At 39.9% G+C, this 19,928-nt stretch overlaps 1 protein-coding gene across 3 annotated transcripts; it reads left to right on the forward strand.

Moving 5' to 3' along the window:
* The first annotated feature begins 5,614 nt into the window (after nucleotides 1–5,614).
* On the forward strand, nucleotides 5,615–17,257 carry iqce (IQ motif containing E). Of its 3 annotated transcripts, none has more exons than XM_011477564.3 (20): nucleotides 5,615–5,928; nucleotides 6,001–6,079; nucleotides 6,275–6,316; nucleotides 6,427–6,472; nucleotides 6,558–6,707; nucleotides 7,013–7,083; nucleotides 10,969–11,082; nucleotides 11,154–11,204; nucleotides 11,286–11,356; nucleotides 11,438–11,510; nucleotides 12,169–12,209; nucleotides 12,412–12,560; nucleotides 12,812–12,867; nucleotides 12,946–13,175; nucleotides 13,278–13,385; nucleotides 14,034–14,319; nucleotides 14,391–14,474; nucleotides 14,864–14,985; nucleotides 15,076–15,146; nucleotides 16,121–17,257. In XM_011477564.3, the coding sequence occupies exons 2-20, from the start codon at nucleotides 6,026–6,028 to the stop codon at nucleotides 16,243–16,245; spliced, it is 1,944 nt and encodes a 647-aa protein (XP_011475866.1). In that variant the 5' UTR covers nucleotides 5,615–5,928; nucleotides 6,001–6,025; the 3' UTR covers nucleotides 16,246–17,257. The 3 variants fall into 3 exon arrangements, with proteins under 3 accessions (XP_011475866.1, XP_004066099.1, XP_011475876.1); XM_004066051.4 differs by having other exon boundaries at nucleotides 6,004–6,079; XM_011477574.3 differs by having other exon boundaries at nucleotides 5,615–6,079; nucleotides 14,034–14,310.
* The last annotated feature ends 2,671 nt before the right edge of the window (nucleotides 17,258–19,928 follow it).

Here is a 19,928-nt window from a genome sequence, read left to right on the forward strand (position 1 = left end):
GGTGGTGCAGCAGTCTTTGGCTGAACGAGCTACTCATGGTCCTCACCGTTACATACAAACTGTGAGAGGGGTTGTTCCGGATGCTGGACAGCTTGGTCAGCATCCTCCTCTCACCTACAGAGTCCACTGAGTCCAGGGGACAGCCCAGGACAGAGCTAGGTCTCTTCACCAGCTTGTCCAGTTTCATTTTGTCCCTTTCATTCAAATTCCTCCACACCAGCAGACCACAGCATAGAAAGTTGCTGATGCAACGACAGTTTCACGGATGGTCTTGAGTAGTAGCCTGCACACACCAAAGGACCTCAGTCCTTCCTCAGGAGGTGGAGGCGACTCTGGCCCTTCTTGTGCAGGACCCTTGTGTTATCTGACCAGTCCAGTTTATTGTTCATGTGAACACCCAGGTACTTGTACACATCCACCCTCTCTATATCCAGTCCCTGAATGGCCACTGGAGGAGACTGAGAAGCCTTTTTCCGGAAGTCGACCACCATCTCCTTCGTTTTGGTTGCATTGATGTGAAGGGTTGAGGGTTGATAACTGCAACTCACCCCCTCCCTGCTTGTCCTCGGCTTCCCAACCCCCTCCCTACCTCCTCTGTGAGCTGCCCGGAAGATGTGCCTGGCTCACGGAGCTGCACCTGATGGACAGACTCATGGGGGGCCCCCCACTCCCGTCAAACCACCGTTTCCCCCCTGAGCCTCATGTACTGTGTCTTTGTCTGAATATGTGCTATTTGTGTTTAAACGGTGTAGTTTTTTTCTTGTATCAACACATTGTAGGGATACGACTTTTTTTTTTGTCACCAAACCCAACCCCCGGCCCTCTTCGTGGTCCATCTGCATGCTATACAAAGGCGCGCCGGCGCAGGTCATCTAAGGCGCTCGGCTGCATTGACCTCAGTAACCTCTCGAGATGTGTGTGTGTGTATCCTGTGTTGCTGTTTGTCTGACCTTCTTCATCGAGATGTACTGGAACTGAGTTTCTCCTTGTTGGGATTAATAAAGTTTTCATTCAAGGTGATTGAGTTCACACCAGTCCACAGTCCTTGATCACCTTCTTGTATTCCAGATCATTTCCCTCTGACACGCGTCCAACAATGGCTGTGTCATCGGAGAACTTCTGGATGTAGCAGCTGTTTGAGTCATTGTGCATCTGCTAACAAACAGATCCATGTATGTCTTTTTTTTCCTCTTCAAAGCTGGCACCTGGCTCAAAACTGTATGACCGGTTTGCTACAATATTGCTTGTCATTTTTGTTGCCCCTGTAACGTTAGGTTGGGGTTGTGAGGGGCTGTAAGCTGGCGGGAGAGAGTTTTAAAAGATGTGTTCCGGGAAGGGGGGGACGGGCTTGCTCCTCCAGTCCTGCGCACAACCCAGAGATGAACTTCTAATTGACCATTGCATCTCTGCAGAAACCATGTTAGAAAATGACAGTTTTTATTTTAATTTAGGCTGAAAGCAACATAATCATAATTTTAAGAACACTAGGAATGCTTTGAAAATAGATGAAAAGATGATTAGAGTGAGACTTTAAATGTTTCTGGTAACATTTTCAAAGCTGTGTTCGCGTAGACCACATATATCTGCAGAATGAGTTGGAATTAGAGAGGAAAAAAATAATATCAAATTACCCATCAATTTTGCACTACCAGACTTTTCTTTGCCCTAACTGGCTGAGCTGAAAACTCACATAATCACCTCCTATAAACTCAGAAGAATCTACTGGTCAGTTTCATAAAACAAGTATCACTTGATTGTCTTGCAAGAAACACAAAGAATGTGGAAAACTTCACATTGAAAACAAAAAAACAGATCTAGGCTCAATATTGAGCATAACTTGAGAGTTGCAGTTAAAAACCCGCAACCTCCTTTTTAAAAGACGTGTAGCACAAAGCAGACACATCGCAGCCGTTAACACAACTTTGTTTCTTTTTGCACATATAGGTTCAATGTTATTGTTCTTACTAAGTGAATGATCCTTTATTTAATTTGTTCTAGTCTGTAGCAGCAGGAATGTTTAAGATTTTGATATGGTATTAAAGTTGAACATATTTGGCTTATTTTGTCACCGTTTTCGGTGTGTGTGTCTGTGTGTGTGTGGAGAGGGGGGGGGTCTCCTCCTCCAAAGGGGGGAACAAGAGGAAAAGTTTGAGAACCACTGCCCTAACTGGCCGAGATGAAAACTTAAACTGAATGATAAACTCAGAAGAATCAATGGAATCAAAAGTGTTTACATATATTTAATTGACAGAATACTAGTGGTGAATTCTTTAACTTTGGGGTCTGCAACCTGAAGCTCCGGAGCAACATCTGGCTCCTTTATGCCTACATTATGGCTCTTTGGCTTTGAAGAAAAACATAAACAATTTGAATAGATAGTGGGTTTTATTTTTGTAGTTTTGGTTATTTTGTTTTAGTTAATAAGTTGGTCAGTTATGTTTGGATTTCTATCATGTCAGATAACTAAGCAAACTTAATCCATCACATTGGTTTATTATTATTAGAATAAGCTTAGAGCTTATTCTAATAATTTTTGAATTATGACTCCACACTAATGTTGTCATATTTATATTTAATGTACAAGGAGAAAAAGGATAAAGGTGCACTGAAGTCACAATGATGGAAAGGTCCATATTTGATTTGGCTGTCTTACATTTTTTATTCAAGTAAATCTGCTGCAGCTTGTGATAAATAGGATCCTTTTTCACACAAGCTGTATTTTATTTTCAAAGGAACTTCTGTTGCTGTCAAAAGTAATATAAGTTTAATGAATACTGTACGTTACTGTAAGTTTAAATTATTGTAAAGATAACTATAAAATGCATAATTCAACTGGTGCAAACATTTGAATGTTATAAATGAATGGTTTGATAGTCACAAAATCATAAATAAAGTATTTTTCTAAATGGATAAGTGGCACTTTGCAGCTCTGGCTGGCTTTTGGTCTGTGAGAAACTGGACCAAATGGCTCTTTTAGTGTTAAAAGTTGCAGACCACTGCTTTGACTCATGTAGAAATTACACTGATTACATTTAGTTTTTTAGGTTTAGTTTTCAGAAGAAACAAAGAAATAGTAAATGAGTGGAACACTTTTTTCATTATTTAAAAGCAATTCCACAGATTATCCTTTTTTTAATCACAATGCCAAACAATGAACTAAAAACACATTTTTAAATTTTCTATTGTTTTACAAAAAGAAAAATACACACAAAACATTTGAAACTTTGAGGTAACATTAACTTACCCAGCTTTGGCATGGACAATATATGAATATATGCCCAACAGGAGGACAAAGAAGCTTAACTGTAATTTGTTATGTGGGAAATGGCAGTTTGATTAGACCACATTGCCCCCACGTGGACACTGAAAGAAAAGCAGCCATGTCGTTTTTTGCCGTTGAGTTTAAATCTTTGATGGACAAATGAAGGCCAGAGGGGTGATTGTGACCATCAGGGAATCTACATCTGACCCCTCAAGTGAAATTGATGCATTCCTTTCTCTGGTTGGAGCCAGATTTGAGAATGGTGCCACAACACAAAATGTTGGTCTGTGAATCCAGAGGAACACCTAGAGGTTGTTTTCACAGTCTTCTTTGTTGCTCACTTCAGGGGTTCCCGCAGCAAATCCTCCTCCATCTCCTCTGCATCCTCCTTAGTCACACCAACCACTCTCATGTCTTCTTTTACTACACGTCTAGTCTTTAGTCATTCTATGGATCTCGTTGTGAGTAGCTACAACCTCAGCATCTTTTTATCAACATAATCACTGTCTATCCTTTAAACAAATCCAGACCCTCTCAATCTGCTTCCCTGTCCAAAACATCTAACATGTGCTGGATTCATTCATGATCATATCCATCTGAATCTCTCCAAGAGAAAACGGACATTTTTAGGCATCTTCTCACTTACAGATATCTTGTTAAACAGCCTAGTCAGAAACTTCACTGCAATCTCTATTACTAACATTTATCATTTAATTTTATCAGCTTCCTCTAAGTTCTCCTTCCGTCTTTCCATCACACTTGTGGGACTCATCACCACATTTCAGTTCTTGCTGCATATCTGTACAATCTTTTTTTCCCACGTTTTATCCTCATAGGCCCTTTGTTTGGCCTTTTCCACCTTCACCTTGTGCTGCATTTCTATGTACTCCTTTCTTCTGTCCTCTTGGCATCCAATTTTTCAGAGCCAATCCTTTCGTCTTTACTCATTCCTGAACTTTAATCCACCACAAAGTCTCCTCCTCTGCTTTCTTCATTGTAGATGGCACACCACCTTTGTCCCGGTCTCCATGATCACCTTAGCTGTAGCTGTCCAATCATCTTAAAGAACCTCCTGTAAGCTCTCAAAGCTTGTTTCAACTTCCCCTTAAAAACCACACAGTGTTCTTCCTTTTGCAGCCCTCACCATTTGATCCTCTGCTCTAAAATTGACTTTTTTATCCTGCTAACCATATAGTTTGTGCTCTTGGTGCTTTCCAAAATAACAAAACAAGCTTAATTAATAATACAAAAAACTGTATTAAATGATACAGTATAATCGTAATAAAGCTGGGGGTGTGTCCCTTTTTTTGTCCACATGAACTTATTTTTATTAACTCTTTATAAACTGTGCAGAGAAATGTGTCCTGGTGAACCTGGTGTGACAGGAAGAACAATTTAGCAATGTTATTGCATTCAAAAGCAGTTTAAATGAGACTTATAATATTTAGATTAATTTTATGTGTTTTCTTTATCGTTTTTTTTATATATCTGAACTCACCACAAGTAGACTCCATATTTCTGACAAGACAGAAGAACTGCTGTCCATGTGGTTTTCCTCCAACAAAAGGGTCTAAGCCCGATGTCGTTTGTGTCCAGGGGTCAACCACCTGCATAAACATGCACATGAGAATATGACACCAAAAAAGAAGAAGAAGAAGAAAAAAAAGTAACTAACGTTTTCTCCAAAAAACAAAACAAAACAAACAAACAAAAAAACCTTGCAAGAAAAAGGAAAAACTTTTCCCCTTACTTTTACCTGGTTTCAATAGCCTCAAAAACAAAGTCTATTAAGTCAAACATTAAATATCATATAGCTGAAGAAAAATTAAGGTATAGTATATTTTATAATAAAAAAAAAGTCTGTTAAAATGCAGAAAACCCCTGTTTTGTGCCTGAGAATCCACTTCATATTTGTCTGTGAGAATATTCTTTAGGGGCATTTTTCTCATTTGGACTAGTTTTAAAGTATTTTAAATTCGCATGAGCTCTAAAGAGCTTCCTGTCACTATCCTTAAAGATTTAAAACCCTCCATTTAACAATTCTCCAAAGATGAAAGACTGGGAAACAGAGAAATTTGGTACGTTCTACAACAAAGATGGGCTCTGTCAAATGAGACAAAATGAAATATGTTTATCAACACGTATTTTCAGAATAAATAATTTTCTCTTTCAATGCATGTCATATTTCACTTCAATACCCAACATATTTCTATATTTTGCTCATAATTTTAGTACAAAATTGCTGACTTTAACATATAGACAGCTATGGGTGTTTTTTATGCGACTAAAATGTTTCTTTTCTCATTGATACTCTTAATTTGAAGGGCCTGCATTGTAAGGCTTCCGTCAGTTTTCTTGTTTTCTCCCTCCAGAGAACAGACTGGGAATAGTTTCTTGGTTGCTAGACGACTCCTGTTAGCAACACAGCTGTGAAATCAGTAACCTTTGCTCGTGGAGACAACAGCTCTTTGGAGGACTTCTCAAAGTGGTTCGAACGGGCCGTTTTTTAGCTCGCGCGCGGGTCACTCTTTTGGAAATATGCGATGTTCTTTACGACAAATTTGCCTTTTAGCATAGCTAGCTTTCTGTTTGTTTTTCCTTTTTTTTTGTTTTGTTTCCATGATATTAAGGAAGAGGACAAAAAAGATGCTGATAGCCGTTTAAAGGTAAAAATGTTATGTCCAACAATGAAACGTTTATGTATTATTTAGGCCTAAAAAGAAGACAATTTTTTTTAGCAGCTACGTAAGTTAGTCTGCTGAGATGTCTCAGGATGCGAGTGATGACGTTCAGACAGATGAAGACTGCGAGGAGCTGGTAAGATATTTTCTTCACTTTTTTTGCTTGTAGTTTTGAAATATTATTTCAAAGTTTTTTAAAAAATATATATATGTAACAAAAAAAGACTGTATTTTTAATTCCAACGTAGGAGATTTAAAGACTTCAACTCGAAACAAGCTGCTGCCATATTTGTGGTTTAGTTGAATTTAAGAAGACCTCTTCCCTTTTTAGGTTGAGGAAGATTTCTCTCTGCCTGCTGATATTTCCCAAAAGGTAGCGTACTTTATATATCGGCTGTAGTGTTGATTTTCTTCCTAAAAATTTATTGTTATTCCCATACATCTGTCTCATGTATGAATGCTTTAACACGTTGTATTTGTCAGAAAACCTGGAGAAAAAAATCCATTGGCAAGTCTCCACATTCTCCAAGTAAGACCACATTAGCCGCTTTAGGAGGAATCATGTATGTGATTCAGTATATTGAGAATTCTATGTATTTATTATATTCTTACAGGGTCTCCATACCTCTCCAGTCTGAATACGAACCCCAGAAGAGCTGCAGTAAGAGCCTGGAGACTTCCTAGGGGCTCTTTGGGTGAAACCAGAGGAGACACTCCTGGGACGGCAGGACCGCGTCATTGCACGTCCCTCAGCAACGGTTTTGGTACGCTCCACAAACAAAGCTCTTTGTTGAAGATTTCACATGTTAGCTACTGCTAGGAAACGTTTACTTTGTTCTTTTGAGCCTCTGGGAGATGCTGGTTTGGCATTTGTTTAATGGTTTACCAGTCCAATAGGGGGCATTACCCGCCTCATTTGTCTCTCTCTTTATCCATATCTATTTTCCCACTTTTTTTTTCCAGAAGTCAGAATCTCACCTCATCTTCGCAAGTTCTTTTTAATACAATTTCTAAATTACGATAACTTGTGCATTTGTACTCTCTCCATGTTGGTCTCTGTTTGTTTCAGGTTATTTTTTGGGTGGATGTGACCATAGAGACAAGGAGGACATGCATGACGAGATAATTCACCTCAAGAAGGTAATGAATGTCTTAGTCAAAAGAAAGACATACAAAACTTTTTAAAATCCTGTTATATAATTAGGTGTTAGTTATCAGGTGAAAAATCTTTGAGAATTAGTGCTGATTAAGTACAGACCCTTTCCAAAAACCTTAGAATATCATGGAAAAGTGTTTTCATTTCCATAGTTTCATAAAAAAAATAAACTTTCATGGAATATCGATTCAGGGCCCACTGTTAAATTAATTATTATTTTATATATAAATTGTGGTTCCAGCTCATAAAAACAAAATTTCTATATAATTTGAATATTCAGGAGAAATCACCATTTACTTCTCAGTTTTTTGCAAAAAGAAAAAAAAACAGATTATGATCACATCAAATTTGATCAAAATAAAGTATTTTCAAATGTTCATCTTCAATACTTCAGTAGTAATAGCAGTGACCAGGTCCTGCTGGAAGAGGAAATCTGCATCCAGATCTTCAGCAGAAGGAATCATGAGGTCCTCTAGACCAGTGTTTTTCAACCAGTGTGCCGCGGTACACTAGTGTGCCGTGGGAGATGGTCAAGTGTGCCGTGGGAAATTGCCCTCAGTAACTGATTTAACAACATTTTCCATCTCCAGATATCAGCTCTTTGTTCATCCAAACAAACCCTGAAAAAACACTGAGTAGTTGTGAATATGAAAGATCGTAAAAAACTTTTTTCTTTGTGTTTATTTGATTCTATTAAAGACATTTTGATAAGAATGACGGTACCGCGATTTAGCAGCAACTAAAGCCGTTTTCTGAAAAGTCCCGCCCCTTTAACTGTCTCCACCAATCATTCTTGGAATCTTAATCACATGTCATCAGTCTGACCAATCAGAAGTGGTTAAAGTCTTCACTTCCTTGTCCCGATTTAGCTCATAAAGTCTCTCAGTTGGTGTAGCTTTCCACAGAATCCGGTGTCAGACCGTGCAACAAGTGAACAAAAGAATGAAGCTCAAAGACGCTAGTCTTTCTGCGTTTGGCGGATTTTTGCACTACATCTCCCATGATGCATTGGGTTAGAGGGACAGCTTCTCGGCGCACGAGTCTGTCCTCTTAATCTCTTGAAACAACAACGAACACACATGAAACAGTTTTTAAATCTTCTAACTTTACTTTTATTACAGTTTTTAAATCTTCTACCTTTACTTTTATTACATCTTTTAGAAAAAACAGCTGCAGCTTCCAGCTTTTTCTGCCACAATTATCACAAAAAATGCATGTGAGATTGCAGAGGGACTGTTGATCAATACAGACTAAGAGTTTCTCCTTTTTTTTTTTCTTTTTTTTTTTTGGATGCTGGTGTGCCGCTGGATTTTTGTCAAGGTCAAAGTGTGCCGTGGCTCAAAAAAGGTTGAAAAACACTGCTCTAGAACATTCTGCTAGACTGTTGCAGTGATTTTGCGTTGAAGAAAGCTGAGTTTACCACCAACCCCAGCGCTGGAGATTGCAGCCCAAATCATGACTGACTGTGGACCATAGAAAGCTTGGGTTCTGCTCCTCACCAGTCTTCCTCCAAACCCCTGGAACTTGATTCCCAAATGAAACTTTACTTTACTTTTAACAGAAAACAGGACCTTGGACCACAACACTGCAGTCCTCCTCCTTGGCCCAGTTGAGACATTTCCTCTGTCGGTCCAAGCTCAGAGGTGGTTTGACTCGAGGAACCCGACCGTTGTAGCCCATCTCCCAAATGCGTCTGAATTTGTTGATTTTTGAAGCACCTCATTCCACTATTTCTGGATGTCTGCTGGTTCTTAAATCTTGTCCCTTTTATTATCCGCTGGTCGTCTCTTTTGCTGGTGCTTCTTCTCTGGCCACATTTATTCCTTCCATTAGACTTTCTGTTGATCTGCTTGGACACTTTGCTCTGTGAGCAGCCCCCTTCTTTAGCTGTGAACTTTTGGGGGCTTATCCAGACTATGGAGGGGATCAATGATGGTCTTTTGGCTAGTTGTCAAGTCTGACGTCTTCCTCATTATGAATCAAACTATAACACTCATGCCCAGCTAAATGTTGACAGTTTTCATCAGGGGCGGCCGTGGTGCAGTGGTAGGGCGGTCGATCTCCAATCGTAAGATTGTGGGTAGATAAGTATATGCCATTTACCATTCATCAAAGTATTCTAATGTTTTGAAGTTCTGTTTGTGTGGGTTTTATGAGCTGGAACCCTAGTTTATGTAAAAACAAACAAATCAATTAAACAGTGGCAGGGCTCGACATAGCCATTTGTCCGCTGGCCCGGTCCTGTTTTTCGAGCAGTGCGGACCACAAGACTTTACTTTTCACTTGTCCGCTCGGGCCACTTAAATATCTAACGGTTTATACATTCTTCACCTTTTTCAATAAAGTAAATTTTGCGAAAACGTGTAGATTTACCTCGTCTTCATAATTTAGTTTTTCTGCCAGTCCTGTGTTCAGACTTCAAGGGTTTCTATGGGAAACCTTTGATCACTTCTCCTTCTCTCCCGCCTGCGCGCGCGGCTTTCACTGCCGAGCACCACGCGGCACGCGCTCACTACTTTTTTTTTTAAAACTTTATTGAATGTAACAATTCAATACAAAACAATGTTAAACAGCAACAACGAAGGAACAAGCCAGTGGGTTATTATTACATTTGATTATAAATCCGACACCGTCACTGAAGAGAGACTGAAGCATGTCAGAGATGTGGAAGACATGGCAGGAATAGAAAGGAATATGTTGGATGGAGTAGTGGGTATAATTAGTACTATGGACAGCAAGATATTTAATGAATGCATTGAAGATGAAACTGTATGCACTAAGCTTTAAGCTGAATGTCAAAGAATTAAAGGCAACTCCAAATACCTGAATCTCAGACTCACATGCAGTAGAATGTTAAACTACTTAATTTTGTTTTTCTTTACAACACTGTAAGCAGTAAGTATTTCTAGTTCGCTGAATGATCTCAGTTAGACCTGCACAATGAGGAAAACTCGCGATATGCGATATCAGAGATTAAAATTGCGATAACGATATAATTTGCGGTATATAAACAAACAGCAAAATAACCAAATAACCATTCCCAGTTTAAAAATTATACTCCAAATGACCCACGTTGACATAGGTTACAAACATCTAACATAACAGGGCTCCATCTGATTGGTCAACAATGTGAAGGCGTCCATCCGATTGGTCAAATGCATTAAGGGATTTATTTGATTCGTTAAATGGTTCAAGCTGCCATTAGATTGTTTTAACACATTTAAGGTTTATGATTTATTGCGACATTTGCCGTTAGAAGCAGCATGAAAACTTCTGAACTAGTGTTACCTACTACACTGCAGTGCTCTCTTCAAAACATCTGAAACAGACTAGAGCAGATTTAAGTTTGATATGGTCTATTTTCAGTCATTGAAAAGTGTAGAAATAAGTGATGTCACCAGAATGCACCAAATTGCACCATATTAAAAGTTTCCGGGGGGGCATGCCCCCGGACCCCCCTAAAGTTGCAAGCACCTGCGGAGCGGCGGGTCCCGCTATGCGCGGTGTCGGGCCAGTAACTTTCAGGCAGGGCCAGTAAGTCTCAAAAACTACTGGCCCTGTGGGCCAGTGCAAATTTCTGGGCTATGTCAACCCCTGAGTGGGCCTTGAATCTATATTCTATGAAAGTTTATTTTTCGGAATGGAATAATAGAAATGAATACACTTTTCCATGATACTTCAATTTTTTGGAAATAGTCATTATATATCCTGCTGACTGCATTTTCATTTCTTACAAAAGAAGTAATTATTAGTTCATATTTAGTAAATGTTTTCATTCCTACTCGTGTGTTATTTTCCTGATTTGGATCGGACAGACTTTATTGTTCTATGAGCTTGACCTTCATGTTTCACGCTTGTCTTCTTTGCAGAGCCTCCAGGCTCTAAACTCTGACAAACTGCAAATGAAAGCCAAACTACGACGCCTGGAGGAAGATATTGCCAAAAGAGAGAAACAGATAGAAGAACTGTTGGATCCCATAAAAGTACTGTTACAGAAAGATTTCTTCTATTACGTTTTGGTGAACCCTTTCAGTGAGCATTGCATTTTCTTCAGGGATCTGAATTTACCCGCAGTTTAGTGGATAAGAAAAGAGAAGGGAGTGTGGTGAGTGCATACTCAAGTGTTGGTTCCCGGATAACTGGTTTTCTATCAAACAGATTTGTCAAACCAACTGTGTTTGTGAAGGTTCTCAATGGCCTGAAGCAGAGAATCCTCAAACTGGAACAGCAGTGTAGAGAAAAGGAGAATGCTTTATGGTAAAGTGCTCCTTTATTTATTTTAAACTCATTACTCTTTAAAACAGCATCATTTTTAGCTTTCTGACTTCCCCCCCCCAGTAAACTGCAAAGTGAACTGAGGACCACAAACCTGGAGGAGCTAAAGATCACAGCAAAAACGTACTCTGAAGAGGTATATATGTTTATTGTTGTTGCTCCTTTACCACTAGTTTCCACTGCGTTGAAAGTGTAGCTAGTGGTGCTTTCTTGCCATCTTTATGGACTTCTGCTGTTTTTCGGCGATTATTACAGCTGTAGAGAAGAAAAGCTGAATGTTTTTAAGTGTAACACAAATGTTCTGCATTAATATTGCTGCAATGCAGTGTTTTTTGCAACAAAATAAAACAAACTGAACCTAGAGACCAGCCAGCAACACATTTATACAGTTTTAAAGCATAAATGGCTCAATAGTTGGTAAACTACTGTAATGTCAAATGAGTGGGTGGGATTCTGAGTTTTGTTGTCCCTCAGGGATCAACACTAGGCCCCTTCAGGGGCTCTGTTTGAAGGAAAGTTTTGGATTCATTTTTATGGGCCAGTGCAGCACATTATATTTATTTTTAGAGAAAATCCAAAACTCCACACATCCATTCCCCATGAAATTTGTTTCTTGTCTTCCATCCCTAAATTAATCTCTGACTTTTACTGCCCTTTTTTTTTACCTGTCCTTCATCAAGTTCCTAACAGTCCTCAATGCTAAGTCTTATGGAGACATTATTTGGTTTTGCTGAAATGATACATTTGTGAATGGAAGAAAACGCTCAACAGATGATCGTGTCTTTGTCTTGTAGATACAGAGACTAAGGATGCTTCTGGAGTCAGCAGAGAAAAGGTGTGCAAAAGTCAAAAACTAAAGACTTCCGTCACTCTGCAACTCTTATTTTACACTTTAAGCCACGCTAACTTTCTAAATAACACATAAATGTATGAAATGTGGATGGTGAGAAACGGTCGACTTTCATTACTTATTGAAAGCAAGCGTTTAGTGTTGTACCAGCATTCCTGCATGTACTTGTACTCTGTCTCTGCATTAGTCGAGCTGAAAGTAAATGCTCCCAGAGGCAGCAGAAAGCTTTAAACTTCACTGTCCATCGCCTGTCTGAGGACCTGAAGCAGCTTCAGCACGAAAACGCAGCACTTAAAGAAGAGCTCAACACTGACAGCCCCACCCCTGGAATTAAAGGTATTCAATGTCTGAGTCATGGAGCATTTATATTTATACATACACATAGAAAAGGCGCCCCATCATTCCAGTTTGATCACCTTTTACTTTCCCTTCTGTTCAGTTGTTATCCGTTTTTCTATAACTGTAGGAGGTAAACAATGAAACAATCCAAATAATCCAAATCTCATCTTTATATTTATAAACTCTTCACTGTTGTACTTGATATGTTTTGTGCAGAAATAGGTAACATGTGGGACCCTTTCTCCTAGGTTACAGGGAGTGGAGTAAGCAGAGGATATTGAGGCGGCTGCTGGAGCTTGAGAAGGTGGTGTTGTCATGTGAACTTGTGCACATGTCTGCTTTGAAGCTTCGTCACTGACAGACCCTCTTCTCCTCTTCTCAGAGGCTCGAGGAGAGCAGAGGACACGCCCACTCAGCTCAGTCAAGCAGCCGATTGGACAAGGAGGTCCAAATACCTCTCACGGAGACCCAGACGTTCTCCATGGCAACAGAGGCAAGGGTTTCCGTAGGAACCATCACCGAAGAGTGTGAGGCGATTGCTGGTCTGAAGGAATGTCTCAACCAATCAGAAAGGAAGAGAATAGACCTTGAGGAGACTCTGGCGATTAAAGAGTGAGTGACAGGCAGCTCAGCTTGATCACATGTTTGTGGTGTCAAACACAAAAACATTCCCTTAAAGGAATGCTTGTCTTTTTCTATCATTTGTGTCTCCAGAGATGAGCTGACACAGCTTAAAACAAAGCAAGAGGAACTGCAGAAAGAGGCAGACGATTGGAAAGCTGAACAGAAAAGTTTACTTGAAAAAGAGAGAGAACAGCATAAGTATGTTGTAATTACCCTTTTATTCAAAAAAATCCCTTTAGGTTGTTACAGTAGAATCATATAACATTCTTGTATATAGTTATTTTCTTAAAACTTTTCATCTGAAGTGCTGCAATAAAAAAAAAAGTTTATTTTTTTTCTGTTTAGGTCATACAAAAGGTTTCCCACGTTGTAAATTTAACACTAAACTTTACTGTGAAACTGAAAACTTTGTTGTTTTTAAAAAGCAGTTGATCTTTCAAATGGATGGCCGGAGCATCTTTAAAGACCCACTACATGAATAGCTGTGCTTTTAACATGCTGTTGTGGCATTGTCCAATAAAGGGACATATATCTGAGTTTTTTTGTTTTTTCATTTTTATTGCGAATCAGAAACAGAGTATAAACAGGTGGATGATTGAAAATGGAGGCATCCTCCACACCGACGGTCCCTTCTTCAACTCCAAGGCTGATTTCTAATGAACTACTGCCACTCTGCCAAAACAATGTCCTAGAAACCACCTAAGTAAAACTCATTTAAAGACCACAGGGTACGCTTTTACAATAGATCAAAAGATGATCGGAGTGAGTCTTTGAGGAAAAAAAGAGCATAAAGCGTCAGAATGCTGCTAGCTTAATTTCAGTGTCTTTTTTTGTATTGTTTCCCAGGCGGGACTTGGAGCTGTTGCTGGTGAAGATTCAGACTCTGGAGAATGAGAGAAGCAAAGTTGCACAGGCAGCGCTCTCCTGCCCTCCTCCCACAGCGGCAAACAGCCAGGCGGAGGTGGAGAGCAGAACAGGCCAGGAAGCAGGGAAGCGGAGGGACGCAGGACGTACAACGGAGGGATCAGAGGAGGATGAGAAACCGAGCACTGGTGTGAGGAGAACAGAAAAAGAAAAGGCTGCCGTGGTGATTCAGACAAACTGGAGACGTCACAAACAGAGGGTCTGTAAGGTGTGAGAGGAAGTGTTGTGTAAGAAACGTCCTGACACCGTCTCATGCTTTCTGTCTTTCTCTTTCTGAAGGACGTTGTGATGGTGCAGTCAGCGTTAAGAGGCCATCTCCTGAGAGCTGCTCAGTTAAAGAACCTACTCAAAGAAAGCAGAAAGGTTTTCCCCACACTTACCTGCTTATGCTGGTTAAGACAGTCAAGGTTTTCTCTTGACTTGATCCATTAATGACATTTCTTGTGCTAGATACTTGATCCTGAGACACTAATCCTATCCTTCAGTTTTTCCAAGTCTAGAACAGTATTATTGGTTTTAGCTTTGAACGGAGGATTTAAAACTCTAGTTGAAGCTTAAGAATTGAAGCTCCAAAAATAGATCAGAATGTTTAAGTTTAGATCAAACCAGATGGACTTTTGCAGGCACAAGTGTCAGGTTGCAACAAACAGAAAACAAATTCCCTCAAAAAAAGAAGCCTGGTGCTTATGTAACCTGCATAAGATGTTTATTGTGAGTCATGTTACCAAAGCTCTGCATTTCTCTGCTTCCAGGCTGGAAGAGAGCGCTGCAGCCATGAAGCCGACTCTGCTGGGAGAGATCTGGACTCAGGCGCCGTAACTGTGATCCAAGCTGCATTCAAGGGGCATCTGGCTCGTACTCTTGCAATGAAGAGGTGACTCATTGATGCACAGAAAAACAAAACAAAACAACAACTGATACAACACCACCTGTTTGGAGAGTCATGATTTTGCTTTTCTTACAGCTCAGGGCCTGCAGTGCCTTCTTCTGTGGAGACTAAACCAAGAGCGGGCTTCAGCCAGCCTGGAAAAGCAGGTAGACTTCAGACAATTCTGTGTCTCAATGGCAAAGTGACGTAAACTTTTCTTTATTAATATTTAAAAAAAAAAGGAGTTTAAACACAAGAAATTAATCCCATTTCTCACACTCTGTTTTTTCTACCCATTTGAAACATTATATACACTCAACATTATTAAAAATATAATAGAAAAACTGAAAACTAGTAACAGCTTTCAGCATGCTTGTCAGGACTCCAGCATGATGAGCATTGATGTGAGCAATTCCAACACATTGACCTACTTAGAAGCTGAACTTTCCTCTTCATTTTTCCCCTGACACCTTTATGAGCAGTGATGGATCTAGCTGACAAGCTGATCTAATTCCAGAGCGGCCGTCTGCTCTTCACCAGCTGAACCAGGACACTCAGCAGACCAGTGGCCGACTAATGCTCTGATCTCTTCTGACCCTCCAAAACCCATAGTTTTCTGCCATCCAGAGGCATGACACTAGTGAGGTTTCACCCCCCCAGTTCCCACGTCTTTGCTCATCATAATCCGGAATTTTAAACTGCATAAAAGAGCACAGGGCAGAACAGTTAAATCAGCATTTTGCCTGCACAACTGCCCCTGCTTTAGTGTGAATCTGAATTGCAGATTTTTCAGCCTGAACTGCTGATGGTTACTAAAACTTTGTCTTAAAGGCAAAACTACCAACTACAGAACTACCGTTCTGTAGTTGAGTTGCACTGAATCTGACAGTGGCACCATGGGAACAGAATAGTTGGTGCTTCAATGAATCTCTTTGAAAAGGAAAAGGGCTAAAATCAAAACTTAAATTAGTGTTGTTGTCATTATTAGTCAGAACTGCTTTGCTGTTATATTGATTTGTTGAGAAAAAGGCATTGATCTACTTTTCTCCCTCAAAAGCAGTTTAGACATCTTTAACAGTCTTATGTATTACTTTGGATTTAAAAAAGAGAGATAATGTATGGTTTGTTTATGTCTTTACAGCTCAGAGAGAACATCAACCTGCAGCAGGTTTTGGCCACGACCCCCCCACCGATTCTGATGATTCAGATGACATCATTGTGTCTCCATCACGTCCAATGAGAAGCAGGAACGTCGTATTGATATAAAACCTTCAGATTGTGCGCGTTTTTCAGGGAAGTTCTTTCTATAAAAGTGTCCAAAGGAATCAGGATGTGGCTCATCTCTACCTTAAAAAACATGAACGATTTCCATCAGAGTGAATGTGGTCAAGCCCCGCCTACAAAAATAAACAACTCGGGGCTGAATGTTTTTTTGGTTTTTTTTTGCATAATGCACATTCATGGCACATATTTTACTTAAAGTAATCTCATAATAATACAATATCTATGCAGTCTAGAGTGATGTATACAGTACAGACCAAAGGTTTGGACACACCTTCCCATTCATTTGAATGAGAAGGTGTGTCCAAACTTTTGGCCTGTACTGCAGCTGTGAAGAGAATATTTGTAAATATTATTAATTACTCCTTAATGACATTTATTATTTTTGAACCTCAGCTCTGTAAAATTAGTGCCATTTCATTGCTTTATTTGCGTTGAATTTCACTTTAAGCTTAGTAAAACACTTTGGATTTTTAGAACCTGTGTGGCCAAAATCTTTCACACTGTTGAATGTTTGTGTGGTTTTTTTTTTTCTTCTGCTTTTTTCCAAAATGCCTTTCGCACCAATAAAACCTCAAAAAGCTAATGCCTAAAAGCCCAATCGGATTTTTGAGGTGATTCCCAGCTGATGCACTAACAAGCCAAACTGTGAATGAATTCCAGATCATTCTGCTGCAATACTGAATAACCAGTTGGGGAAGGGGAGGGGGGGCAGGGAGGGGTCTAATATGATTTAAAAATGTGCTTTAAGCTTTTTTTTTAACGAGGTGATCTTTTAATAGTAAAATAAACTCGTTTTTAACCACAGTTGACATGACAATAGATGAAGAGACCTTGAGTGCTTTATCAATCCGATGACTGAGTATAATGATGAGGATTCCATCTATTGTCCGAACTGTTTATTACAATAAGTTTCAAGCATGTGTCCTTATCTTCTCCTGTATGTGTTCAGAAGTTCTCCAATGACAGAATTGTGCTATAAAGGTAACTGCTGGAACATCTGCTGCATCAGGAGGATCTTTTTTGACAGAGACTTTGATTTTAGAAAAGGAACTTTTCTGTGCTTCTGTCAGAGTAAAAGAAATCAACATTGTTACACAGCCTTATAAAATACACGACTGTTGGAATTTCATTATTGTAAATATTTCAAAGCTACCTGTTACAAATAGCTTGCGTAATAAGCACAAAAACACCAATAAAGTGCATTTTTATAAACAGGGTGGTGCAGCCAGGGGTTGTAAGAAACTCTACCAAATGGTTCTTTTAGCGTTACGTTGTAGACCCCTGGTTTAGCTGTTGCAGTAATAACACAATTCAAGTACACAAACGCACTCTTTTTACAAAGGGTACATAGTGATCTTGCTGTCAACTCAGAGGATATGGAAGTGAAATATTTACAATGACTTTAACATCTTGGGCACACATGTCAAATAAAGCTTGAATTGATATTTCAAAAAGAATTTGAACTAAATTACCGGTAGGAAATCTGAATTTGAGTTATTCTAATCCAGGTCTCAGCCAATCAATCCTCCCTGTGATTATTTCCAGGATAAAATTAATAAAGTCCAGACTGGCTTCTTAAAAGGGAATAAATGTGATATGATCCAAAGAACCATAAATCCCATCTCTACAGGGCAGGAAACACCTGGATGTTCAAACAGGTAAACCCCTGCACTCTGTCCAACCTTTGTTTTACCAGTGTGCCTCACAAAAACTGAGAGGTTTTATTCTTTTGGTTCTCATTCAAAAGGTTACCTGGAAGAACTGAATGATATTCCTGAGGTTCAAGCCATGTCAAACTCCCACTACATACAATTTGCGCATTGTCCCTGGATGAAAACTGGTCATAATGGTCAAACCATTGGAAGGACCCGCAGAGGGCGCTGACCATGGTGCTGATGTGATCTCTGCTCGATGCTCTGAGTGTCAAAATAAGGAAATTCAATGAAGCAGATTTACATGTTCCTTGCGTGGTTATGTGTACTTTTCCGTGGTTTTAAAGTGGTTCCTCCGTGATACATTAATAAACATTTCACGCACAGACCCGCCGTCCGCGTGGCGCTTGACACCGCCCTGTAAGAGACTTACGCATAAACTGCAACCGACCAAAATTTCAAACAGTTCAGAGCAGAATTCAAGTACAGACCCATCAGCCGAAACCCTCGACTGATATCTGCACACATCGACAAATGATGAAACACAAGAGACACCTGTGAATTTGGTAAATCACACCCGTATCGCAAAAGACAGAAATTTAATCCGTGGAAAATGCCCAGATTGTACATAGCAGCTGTGAGACAGTCTTTAAGGAGTTGCAAGGAGAGAAAAGCTGCAACATTTTCACAGCTTTGAAATAGGACTTCATCAAAGAATAAACTCACTGCAGGCCTTCAGGCCAGCGGATGACATATGAGGTAAAGGTTAAGTTCTAATCCAAGTGATCAGACTGATGTGATCTCAGGAGTGTAGAATGGCAGAGCAGAGGAGGGGGTTCAAGGAGGTGGCAGAGAAGATTGCAGCTTGTGTGCCAACCCAGCAGCAGCTGGCTGACCTTGTGCCTTCAGTCTTGGCCTCACTGAGGAGGGAGGGTTACTTTAATGACCCCGTGGAGAGAGGTGAGGTAGCGTCCACGCAGCTCCAGAAGCTGCATCAGCGCTGAGCGTGAAGATCTGTACAAAATGCTGATGACCTTTTTGTCATTTTCAGATGTCGAGACACATTTCTTCCCACGACTCATGGATGATGTTGGAAGGTGCTTTATAAAGAAAAAAATGATGAAAAGGTTTTGCACAAGTTCTGCTTCCATAATTCAGTTGAATTCAGTTCATATTTGAAGAACCAATTCCAACCAGAGGTTAGTTTATGTAACTGTGCAAAGAAAGCAAGAAACATTCAGATGAATGAAGTCCTAATCCTGTCACTGTCATTCACTAAAGATTCTTAGGACTCAGTTTAGTCCATTAAGGCCTAATGATCCCAACAGAATTGGAAAAATAGGTTGTGTAGCATTTCCTCGCTGTGATTCTTGATGGATTAGGAACCAGCACAACATGACTGTTGGAGGAATCCACCAAATAACAGAACTGAGGCGGTTCTGTATAGAGCCAAAGCCATTTGATTTGACTGTCAAGCCCAGCTGCTGTAAGTTAGGAGGAACTGAACAGTCTGATGGGTCGAATGTGTCTTCAGCCTTTTTCATTTGTGTTCAATGTGTGTATTAGAAAATCACCTATGACATCACTCAGAAAAGCCTGGAGGCACTTGAAGAGCTGGAGACCAAAGTATCCGACCCCTGAAGTTGCTGACATCATAAAGATCTGTGTAAAATGCTTTCACTCAAGAACCGTCCAGCCGGGTGTTCTTTAGATTTGTGCCGAGTCAGCTATTAAGAAGGAGTCAAAGGACGGAAAATCAGAATTCCAGGTGCAATAGTAAAGTTTGATGTTCAGTCGTATTCTTTTCTTTTTTTCATTAGTTTCCGGTGATTTCATTTGTGTAACTACAGAACATTCAGGTCAGAGGCTCTTGATAGGTTTAGATCAGCTCCTTTGGCTCACCGTCTTCCTGCTTGTCCTGTGCAGGGTCACAGAGGTGCTGGGGTAACACACAAAAACATCATGGTCATTCTTGAAAAATGTCCTGGTAGCCAATTGGCTGAAAGCCCCACC

This window comes from Oryzias latipes, chromosome 1 (genome assembly GCF_002234675.1).
Source record: "Oryzias latipes chromosome 1, ASM223467v1".
Lineage (NCBI taxonomy): Eukaryota > Metazoa > Chordata > Actinopteri > Beloniformes > Adrianichthyidae > Oryzias > Oryzias latipes.

Bases quoted from the DNA above. Each gene is read 5' to 3' on its own strand.
- iqce (XM_011477564.3), top strand. From the start codon at position 6,026: ATGTCTCAGGATGCGAGTGATGACGTTCAGACAGATGAAGACTGCGAG. The intron at 13,386-14,033 runs GTATGTTGTAAT...ATTGTTTCCCAG, and splicing joins AAAGAGAGAGAACAGCATAA to GCGGGACTTGGAGCTGTTGC. The intron at 14,320-14,390 runs GTGTGAGAGGAA...CTCTTTCTGAAG, and splicing joins ACAAACAGAGGGTCTGTAAG to GACGTTGTGATGGTGCAGTC.